At 46.5% G+C, this 11,254-nt stretch overlaps 1 protein-coding gene across 2 annotated transcripts in view; it reads right to left on the bottom strand.

Moving 5' to 3' along the window:
* The window catches only part of LOC144244696 (uncharacterized), a 19,962-nt gene extending 15,344 nt beyond the window's left edge, over window positions 1-4,618 (bottom strand). For both annotated transcript variants that reach the window (XM_077780059.1, XM_077780058.1), the window contains exons 1-2: window positions 4,222-4,618; window positions 2,614-2,667 (exon numbers count right to left, since the gene is read on the bottom strand). In XM_077780059.1, coding sequence (XP_077636185.1) covers window positions 2,614-2,667; window positions 4,222-4,476 — 309 coding nt within the window. In that variant the 5' untranslated portion in view covers window positions 4,477-4,618. The remainder of the gene's footprint in view (window positions 1-2,613; window positions 2,668-4,221) is intronic.
* Window positions 4,619-11,254: the final 6,636 nt, after the last annotated feature.

Here is an 11,254-nt window from a genome sequence, read left to right as displayed (position 1 = left end):
GGGGGGGGGGGGGGGGGGGGGCACCTGCCAGCACACACAGCCACACCCCCACTGGTGTCTTTGTAGGACTCCAGGCATGAGTAGTTAACAGTCTCATCCCTGCCCACAACCCTGCCAATCTTGAGGTACCTCAGGAGATTTTTCTGCCGTTATCATTTATTCCCTTCAACATCTCCTAAGCCCCTCAAACCTCAAAGATGGCCATTACTCTGGACCCTAATTACTATTGATACAGGGAACACATGGTAGCCTGGGGACACTGCCTGCCCTCAAGCGGCTTATCCTCCCTTGGCATGGATAGAGGTCATATGACGCACATAGATGGCGAAGTAATAGCCAGCATCATATGACAAACATTCCGAAGTCCAAGCACACAGAAATTGTTAAGAAGAGGACAAGTACTGGGGCGCCTGGGTGGCTTAGTCGGTTAAGCGTCCGACTTTCGCTTAGGTCATGATCTCGCGGTTCGTGGGTTCGAGCCCCGCGTCGGGCTCTGTGCTGACTGCCAGCTCAGAGCCTGGAGCCTGTTTCAGAGTCTGTGACTCCCTCTCTCTCTGACCCTCCCCTGCTCACGCTGTCTCTCTCTCTCTTTCCTAGAAATAAATAAAAATATTTTTAAAAATATTTAAAAATAAAAAATAAAAAAAGAAGAGGGCAAGTACTTCCTTCTGAAAGGGCTGGGGAAGACCTCGTTCGAACAGCAGGTCGCAAAGGGACCCTGACAAGCGGCTGGGGCTGGGACAGGAAGAGCAGGTATTATGGCCTCAGCCTGAGTGTGGCCATACCGAGTGTGCTACAGGAGGGGCTGGGAAGGGAGGTGAAGGCTCTGCCATGGGGGGTTTTGAACACTGTGATGACGACTCAGGAGTTGATTCTGGAGGTGAAGGGAGGCCAAAGTTGGGGAAGCAAAAGAATTATGAAGTACTCAGGACCCTTGGGTGGGCTCAGGGAGCCAGGAGAGCCTCTACCTACGGTATATGTGGGTAAGTCTACAGCTTTCCCTGGCTTCTCAAAAGGCCTCCCTGTTCTGAGGCCACATTCCAGGGCCAGGCTGGAGAAGAGTCTCACTCTCACCCTCCTCCCCAGCCCAGACAGGGGCACAGAAGTCACTTCGTGCCTTCCCTCCTTGGACACAAATCAGCCATTAGAATAAAGACCCAGGGGCATTCCAGATACAGGTGGCCCCATTGGGCCTTTGGGACTTCCTGTGTTATTAGGTTTCCAAAGTACCCAAGGGTGTTTATTTACACCACATCTTAATGCCAAATGAATGGAGAATTGCCGAATAACTCTTGCCACAGGTTCAGATTTCAAACTTTCCCCCTTTGGCAACATCATCTTAATTGTTTGAAATGAAGCGGCAAATTCCACCCATGATTTCCAGTTCCTCCAGCAGCCCAGAACCAGACCCTCGCCTCTCACCCCGCCCTCGCTCTCACCACCACCAGCTAGCGACGGATGAAGTCCATCAGGCCTTTTGGATTTTTCTTTTCCTACGAGTAAATGGGGTCTCGTCCTCTTCACCCTACTCCTCTCATGCTCTTCCTCAGCTGGCCGGGCTGTAAATCTGGTCTTCAAATCCCCTTGCTCTATAGACCCCCAGCAGTGATGGACTTCTCCAGAACAAAGCCCACCCCCCACCTGAGATTAATTTGGGCTGTTTACTACAACCACTAACCACTGTTGCAAACAGCTTACCCATTTGTTCTTTAGAAGACCTCTCTAGAGTTGTGGGCTAAGTGTCCCTTGCCAAGGGCCATGGGAAATGGGAAAGAGGGGCTGCAGAATCTGGGGGAGGGCAAGAGGGGCATGTTTTGAATTCAAGTCAAAGCCCCCACGAGGACTGGCACGAGAAGGGACTTGCCAAAGTGCAGCTTCCAGAGTGGCTTGGCTGATTTTAGGAGTATGGAGGCTAGAAGCCTGAAACACCATTCAGAAATCTTGGATTTAAAACCCGCAAACTTAACCAACAAGCGCCTCATTACTATGTGCCCCCGTATGTGCACCTGTCGGCAGGCACCATTTCTGCCTCGAGCCCCACAGTAGATGGATGCCTTTCCTCTCCCTCACTTGACTCTGACCTTGCTAGGTGTGGGGGCTGAGTCACTAGTGCACTTCTCCTGCCCTGACACGCACAGTCCTGAATGTGGGCCTTGCATGCAGCCGAGGGCTGTAACTGTGTGCTAAAGAGAATGTGCTCATTCAAATGTTTGTTGAATCTTCATTATATACTGGACACTGCCTCAAACCCTGAAGACAGACTTAATAAATAAAGCCCAGTCCCTGTACTCCAGACGGCTCTCTAATCATGTCAGACACGAAGAAGAGAACTAACATTTAGATAAAATGACCTAACATCTTCCACAAAGGAGAAAGTGAACAAATGAGCAGACACAGAATGGATCTGGCAAAACTTTGATTGACAGGGCAAAAAAATACTGCATATGCTACCTGGGACTGGGGGCAAGGGCCTATTCGACTTACTTCTCCCTTCTGGTAGCATTAAAGGGAAAAGAGAATCACATTCTAGTCCCAACAGGAGAATGCTTCTGGACACCAGCCCCTTCCTTTCTTCCATATCACCTCCGTGGCTCTGGGAGTTGGGACACTCACCATCATGGTTTTGCTCAGAAGCACAGGAAGGTCAGGACGCTGGAGACACGTGCACTGGGATGAAGAAGATAGGGGGTTGATCGACAGAGAAAATTCAGAGGCAGAATGGCAAATTTTTAGAACTTTCCTAACATTAAATACACACACACGTACACACACACCCCTATCTGTCTGCCTGTCCATCTGCCCATCCATCCATCCATCCATCCATCCATCCATCCATCCATCCATCCCTTTGTGCTTTTAGAAGTAAAAATAAAGAGAAAATAGAGAACTAGAGTATTTGGGGAGGGGGTAGGAAGAATCGGGGCAGGGTGTAGACCTTCCTGTTTTAATATAAACTGTAAACAAAGGACCACAGCTCTCTCCTCAGACTCTCCTTGGAAACACATCTTCCCCTCCCTACCCCACCTTTGCTCTTCTTACAAAAGTCCCTGGCTTTTATGAGAAAAATAAAACAAAACACACATTACAAAATCTGTACAATCCCATATAATTTGGGCTTCTTTCTGAGTAACTACCATCAGCCCTACACTCGTCACTGCACTCCCCTCCCCCCCCCAAAATACTTTCTAAGTTTAGCGCTAAGAGCTTGGAACTTGACACTGGATATGTTTCCATTTACCATGAAAGGCATGTTTCTCCACAAACAACTGGAGGGCAGGCTTGGAAACAGGTTTAAAGACCAGACTTGTGGAACTCTGGCATGGCAATTTTCTGGAAACATCTACCATCCCACCAGGAGGCAGGAAGCATCGAGAATGAATATGTGTTCTGGCTTCTTTCAAATGAAATGATTTGATTTTAAGAGTTTCAATTCATAAAATAGCCCCAGCTAATTTTCCAAGGAAAATGAGCATATTTTGTTTCCCATTCGTTCTTTAAGGAATATTTGGGCCATGAAAAGAATTTATACTGAATTACCTTAGAAGACTTAATTGGGCAGTGTCCTCAGTGTCTTTGAAAAATGGTGAAAAAAAAGCAAGTTTGATAGGGATATAAACTTTTGGTTATTTAGAAATTAGATATCAGTTTAGCTGCCCCAGTGTTTACAAAAAAAGAAATCAGAAGAAAATTCTTTAGCATGTTATGTTCATTTCCATAGCTGTATAGATTTATGGAATTAGGAGCTATTTCTACAGAAGGAAAAGGAAAGTCTTCATCTGTGAAGCTGGTATTTTCATACCTACATGGATATCCTCTTTGCCCAAAATGTAAGTCAGCTCCTTTTATTGCCATATATATACCCAAACTCTCAATATTTCTTGTTATATATCACCTTATAAAAGTCAGAAAGCATGGTCATTGTAGTTTTTTTAAAAAAATCACACAGGACTCCTACCTGTTCAGTCTCTCTGTCACCTCCTTCTCACCTGCCCACCCTGCATCATCACCTGTCTGCCCAGGTGGCAGCATGTCTTCTGGGACAAAGGTCTCAGGCACTTGACATGCTTTTCTTTCCATTCCAGAACTGTTACCAGACAAAGAGCACTTTTCTTCCCCCCATGACCAGCTTCTGGACAAGGCACAGTCTCCCCAGCAACTCCCTTCTGCCTCATTCCTCAAAACAAGCAAATCAACAATCAATTCCCCCATTAAAGAACTTACGGCTAATCCCGCTGTGGAAGTTGAAGGTGGACACCTGAGGTAACAAGCCTGAGGAAGCCACAGCAGCTTAAGGAATCTCAGCTCTCTCTCCAAGGCATGGTCCTGATTGGAGCCTGACTTTTTCCTTTTTATGCAGCCTCCAGGAGTTTCTTTCAGGTGGTTTTGGATGTTGGGCAAATCTTTGGAATCAGAGGCCAATTTAAATTTGATCTGGCTTCCCTGCTGGAAAAATTGATCAGGAGAATTCTTGGCCATTGTCTAAGGTACACCTACCCAGGATACCAGATACTGCTGCTCCTTCATCTGGAGCCCACAGCAGACCCAAGCAAATAATCACAGCTCTGTTTTCTATAGAGTCTGGACAGTCCCCCAGAATCCCTCTTAACAAGGTGCTATAAGTTGCCACGAACAGCTCTTTAGATTTAGCATATGAGGGCACCTGGGTGGCTCAGTCATCTGAGCATCTGACTCGTGCTTTCAGCTCAGATCATTATCTCACGAGTTCATGATCTCATGAGTTCCAGCCCCTCACCAGGCTCCGTGCTAACAGTGCAGAGCCTGCTTGGGACTCTCTCTCTCCCCTGCCCCCTCTCTCTCAGAATAAATAAATAAACTTTTAAAACTAAAATTTGGCATATGAGATGAACTTCTTTGTCATCCCTGTCCCCCTCTCTCACATACCCTAGGTGCTCTGAGTGAGCAGCATTTATCAGCCAGTTACAAAGACTATATCCACCTTGCAGTAAAAGCTTGGCTTCTTCACCTCTTGTCTTAAGGGTCATCCAACCGATAGGCATTTGTCCTTCTTGTCCCCACTCCTCTCCCAGGGGGTGTCAGGCCTAAGCTTCTTAGCAAATCTTTTTTTTTTTTTTTAATTTTTTAAATGTTTTTATTTATTTCCGAGAGAGAGAGAGAAAGAGCGTGAACAGGGGAGGGTCAGAGAGAGAGGGAGACACAGAATCTGAAGCAGGCTTCAGGCTCTGAGCTGTCAGCACAGAGCCCAACATGGGGCTGGAACCCACGAGCCGTGAGATCATGACCTGAGCCGAAGTCGGACACTCAACCAACTGAGCCACTCAGGCGCCCCAGCTTCTTAGCAAATCTTAACATTTACCAAGTTAGTGCATATGAATCAGTCAGGGACTAACTCCCTGCCTATACGAACTTTGCGACATTTGGTCTCAACATGAAAAGGGAGCTCACCTGATGCACAAGGAAATGCACAAGGAACGGTTTATTCAAGTTAATGGAGGAGACAGCTGTGCCCACTTCCTGTTGGAGCCTCATCAACAGACCTGAAGACATGGTGAGTCAGGCTCCTCGCTGGTATGAAGGGTTAAGGACGTGATGAAGGTGGTGAGTTTCCTTCATGCTCGCGGCCTCCAGTGCGGCCGGTGATAGGACCCTTGGAAGAAGTTAAAGCAGAGCACGCACATCCAATTTATTGTAACACAGGCAACGTCTGGGCTGCAGAAACTTGGAGAGACCTACCAAGTGGTGTCCTCAGCTCCAGGCCTCGTTAGCATTACCATTACCGCGCTCTGATGTGGCTCATGGGGTTGTACCTGCCTACGATGACACAAATGATCTGAACACGCGGAGTTGACGCTGCCAGGGGAGAGAGAGCATTTCTCATGCGAACGTGCAAGTATATAGGCTTTGGATTCACATGGGCATGTGGTTTGGAAAGCAAATAGAAACAGCCTTTCTTTCCCATTCCTGAACTGTTTTGGGTGCCACAAAGGGACAGATTGAACCACTGCAGAGCTATTTGGTAGAAATGAAGTCATAATTTAAGAAGAGAGTTAAAGACTCAATGCATGAATCATGCATAAATTTCTCTCCCCGCCTCTGGAGTTTAAACTTGGGGGTGTGGCTGAATTCTCAAGCATCTGCCCCATGAGGATGACTCAGTTTCATTGGATTGACCACCTGGATGACAGGATAGTTCCAGAAGCTTGGAGATACATCAAAGAACAAACAGTACTTGAATTGTCTGCTATGAGCCAAACTCTATGCCTCACGTACATCATAAATCAGAATGAAGTGAAAAGTCACCAGTAGTAATGTAAATCTATACCAAGAATTGAAACATGTTTTTTATTGAATACATCCCATAGTTCTTGAGGATAGTTTAGTCATCTAAATACCAGTAATCTCTTGTCTTGGCCACATCTGATTCAAGACTAATTCTAGGCTTCTAACTATATAATATGATCTGAAAAAGTGCTTTGGACAGTTTTTGTGTTTCTGATCAATATCTACATCTTTGAATTGCTAAAACCATTTACTATTAAAACATGTCATTCAGCAGCATCTTCCACATATGAATTTCTGATAGAATGGTTTACAAATTAAAAAAATAAAATAAACCTTTCTCTCTTAAGGTATCACCTGGCCTAACTTCTCTGGATTCTACATATTGTAAATGTGTTATCCTTTTAACTCACTTTCCTTTCAATTTCCAGCCAGATAATTTTTATTTAAATTCACTACGTCCTAAAGGCTTAGCTTCCTGATTTCGGTGTAAAAGAAAAGTCCTTGTAAGTTCACTGTCATGGGCCAAGCTGAAATGATTGACACATCCTGTGACTAAGGAGGGCCTGACCTTTCTGGTTTCAGATCCTTAGCCCCTCCCATCCCAGGGCCCTTCAGGTTTTCTGGAATGACTCACTCTCTTGCTCCTCACAGGCCCTCCTCCTGGAGGGCCTCCTCCCCTCCCCACAAGTGATCCTTTGAAATTACCATTTTAATGGATATAAATAGAAGGGGAAAAATGGACTTTTCTACCAAGAGAGGGAGAGTCTTCTCAGCTTAACTTTAACAGAAATACCTCAGCCTTCATTCTGAAGCCTCAAAGGACTTGGAAAGTTCCAGGGGCTCATTCCACGTCTATCCTCTGCCTTCTTGCCCTCCATTCCTGGACATGACAGGAGTCCTGACTGGCATCTTCCATGCTGCCAGACAGGGTTCTCTGGCTTTTCTGTGTACTTCAATCTCTGACAAAGGGATCTTGAACCTCCAGAAAATTTGGCACCTTTTTCCATTCTTGTGTATAACAGGAAGAATGGGGAAAAGAATTTATTGAAAAAGAATCCCAGAGAGTACATTCTTGGCTTGCCACTAACTCCCTTGTGGCATTTAGAAGGTCATGTCCAGTGTCTCTGGTTTCACTTCCTCATCTCTCACTAGAGGTATTGGACCAGAAGACCTCCGAGGCCCCGCCCAGGTCTAGTAAGATTGAATCTACCCTCCCTGGGAGAGCCCTGGAAACTGGCCTTCATAAAACTGACCCCTCATGGCTGTCGGGACTGTGTGGCTGGTCCGACTCTCTGAATGTGGCAGACAGGCAGTGAGAGGGAAGGGCAGAATTACAGAAGACGGTGGGGCAGCCAACAAGAGCTTTAAAAATAGACATATAAAACAATACAGAGGGAGAAAGACAAATATTGTATGATCTCGCTTACATGTGGAATCTAAAAAACCAAACTGGTAGAAACAGAGAACAGATTGGTGGTTGCCAAGGGTAGGAATGAGGGAAATGGATGAAGACTGTCAAAACGTAAAAACTTCCAGCTGGGGCTGTAATGTATAGTGTGGTGACTGTAGTTAACAATACCTTACTCTATATTTGAAAGTTGCTAAAAGAGAGTAGATTTTAAAAGTTCTCACCACACATGCAAAAAATTGTAACTATGAGATGTGATAGATGCTTCCACTAGCCTTGTAATCACTTTGCAATCCACATACATGCACACGTGCGTGTGTGTGAGTGTATATGTGTGTATACAATTACCACTGTGTTGTACACCTTAAACTTACACAGTGTTATACATCAATTATATCTCAAAAAAGCTGAGGGAAAACAGTAAGGATGAACATTTGTATGACCTTTCATAGTTAAGTCAGGCTTTTATTTACATTATTGCCTTCAAAAGTAGAGAAGCACTTTGAGTACAATCCCCATTTTATAGATCATGAAACTGAGGCTCAGAAGTTATGTGAGCTCTCCTAACTCATGTGACTAGAAAATGGTAGAGCAGAGTCTACAATACAAACCCACAGTTAGGTCTGATGTCCTTTTTCACTGGGCCAGGAAGACTTGCTAAGTTACTCCTTGACTATCCAGACATAAAACCCCTCACCCTGGTCCCTGGGGAGCCAGTAACACTTCACCCTGTCAGACCACAGGGTGCTTCATGGAAGCACTTATTTTCTTCCTTCCTTCCTTCCTTCCTTCCTTCCTTCCTTCCTTCCTTCCTTCCTTCCTCTCTCTCTTCCTTCCTTCCTTCCTTCCTTCCTCCCTCCCTCCCTCCCTCCCTCTCTCTCTCTCTTTCTTTCTAGATGCTTATTTATTTTTGAGAGAGAGAGAGACAGAGAGCATGAGTGGGGGGCGGCAGAGAGAGAGGGTAGCAGAGGATCCAAAGTGGGCTCCGTACTAACAGCAGTGAGCCTGGTGCGAGGCTCGAACTCAAGAACCAGGAAATCATGACTTGAGCCAAAGTGGGACACTCAACCGATTGAGCCACCCAGGCACCCCTCTCTTTTTAAATACCTTTTTACCCCAATTTATTATGATTTATGTTCTTTGATTCCGTTCATCAAAGCTTCTCATCATCTTCTTGTAGCTCAATTTCACCTCTGTAAGAGGAGTCGTGACCCTTGGATTCGACTTCTCCATCTCTAGAGATCCCAATATACAGTTATTCGGGCCTTCAAGGGGGACGTAAGAATAGAGCATTTTTAAACTTAAAAAAAAAAGTATGTCTCTCTGTTTAAACAAACAGCAGCAGCAAACCCTCAAGCCTCTCAGTATCGATTTAAATGATTTTCACTATGTTTCTTGACTGTGTCCAAACCAAACAGAAGGTAAATTCAAAATGTAATAAGAAACTACTTAAACCGAATGGCTCTTAGGTTCGTGTCTGGCTTTGCTGAAACTAAATTGCCAATGCGAGGTTAAAGGCGTGGGTCCGCTTTCGTCTCTGCATTTGGCCCTCACACCGCTATTAGCGCACGGTGCCTGTGCTCTGGATACATTGTGGGAAACAGCATTATTAGTAACCTCAGGGCTCTCTCGCCGCTTCTGGATCTTCAGACTCATCCCTAACCAAAGCTCTGCCAGGCACAAGCCTTGAGAGCTTTGAAGCCAGTTCTAACTGTGGCCATCCGAACCCTCTGCATTTTCCACTTGAAGATAAGGTCCATGTCCTGTCGGCCAGTTCTTGCTGCAAGCTGTTAGATAAAAAACAAGGTAAAGATACGGATGTGTGGGACATGTCTGCATGCATGTGAACGTGGACTTTTGAGTCTTGCAGTCTTTTCCTGCCACGTGCTCTGGGCAGGCCCCGGTGTCCCTCACCAGGGACAATGCCTTCACAGACACAGACACAGAGCCAGTGGCACCCACCCAGGCCTTCATGGTCACCCAGATGACACAGAAGAGGCTCCTATCTTTTGGAGGGATCATCTCTGCAGAAATCTCAGTACTGCACAGATCTGCTGAGAAATAGTGTACAACTCGGGTTCAAGTCCCTCCCATGCTTTTTGAAAACTCTGTCACTTAATCACAAGTCACCTAACCTCCCTGCAAATCAATGTATTCATTTAAAGGATGGAAACAATAATTCCTGCTCTTCTACTCCTAGAAGGCAGTGGTTCTCCAAGCCTGGATGTGAGAGCAGCAGCAGCAGCAGCAGCAGCAGCAGCAGAACCTGGGAAATTATTTGAAATGCAAATCCTCAGGCCCTACCGAGACCTCCAGAACCAGAAACTCTGGGTTGGGAGCAAGCAATCTGTGTTTGCACAAGTCCCCCAGGTGATTCCAACACCCTCGGAGGTCAGAGAAGCCCTGCTATCGAGCAAGGAGATAATGATTGTGAAAGGGGTCTGCAAACGGCAGTGCCAACATCCTCGCTTTGAGAACCACAGCCCTACGGAAATGTTGGTCGCCGCTCTCTCATCCCGGCTCCCATTCAAACACACTGTTAACGCTTTAACAGGTGTCAGTCACCTGCGACAGGTGTAGCGGGCAGTTAGTTAAGAATAAACACTTTCCAGAAGAAAACGCTGGAGAGGTTGAGAGTCTCTGTGTGGCGGATAAGGGGCCAGGAGCGGAAGGAAGAAAGGGGCTTGGAGCCACACAGACTTCAGTCATTGTCCAGCTCTGCCACTTACCAGCTACATGACCCTAGGCAAGTTACTTAAAGGACATTATAATTACGACAATGACCTCCACGGTGTTATTGGATTGAATGACACAATACGTGCAGAGTTCTCAGTGCAACGCATGGTCCATATGGGCATTCAGTAAGTGATGGCGGCCATCGTCAGTAGCAGGACAGCCAGGCTACCTGAGGCTCCCACCCATCTTCTCTCCCGTGTTGCTCATTGCCTCTCCCTACCATCCTATTGTTGCTGTTACTGTTATCACCTTCAACATCCTCACCCCTTCTACCCCACAGGCCCATGACCTTAGTCTTAAGACTGCCACCCTACGATAGCCTGGAAAGGGCTAACTGCCAAGGAAGGGAAGAGGCAGGGGGTATTTCCCAGAATGGCCTGGCCGCCTCAAAGCCATGCACTGGCCTCCAGAGGTGGCACTGGTGTGTGCCACATTTTGAAGTCAGAAAGATGGCAGGCTACCAGAGGAACTGAGTCTTTCTTCTATGTCCATCCCCTTTTCTGGCCTGGAGGTGTGGCAGGTACAGCCTGGGGTGGGCAAAGTGGACGGGAGACAAACCACAGCCTCTGTCCATTGTTAAGCACCGGCAGATCCAGCCAGCCCAGATTTTATCTCTTGGGTGGCTCCAGGCACCTGTCTGCCCAGGTTCAGGCCTCTGAGATGGGTCATGTGGGCTTGGCTTGTCTTCCCTGAGATGACTCAGGGCCAGCAGGCCAAGAGTCGCCCTCAGCTCCCCTCCCGATAATGAGAGGTCAGATTCCTTCGGATTTAGTTAGGACACTCCTTGAGGCTGTCTTTTGTCACTCATCCACAGTGGGAATTCTCCTTTAATGAGAGAAGGGAGTCACA

This window comes from Crocuta crocuta, unplaced genomic scaffold (assembly GCF_008692635.1).
Source record: "Crocuta crocuta isolate KB4526 unplaced genomic scaffold, BGI_CrCroc_1.0 scaffold147, whole genome shotgun sequence".
Classification (NCBI taxonomy): Eukaryota; Metazoa; Chordata; class Mammalia; order Carnivora; family Hyaenidae; genus Crocuta; species Crocuta crocuta.
Note: the sequence above shows the minus strand (reverse complement) of the source record. Positions and strands in the feature narration are given on the sequence as shown.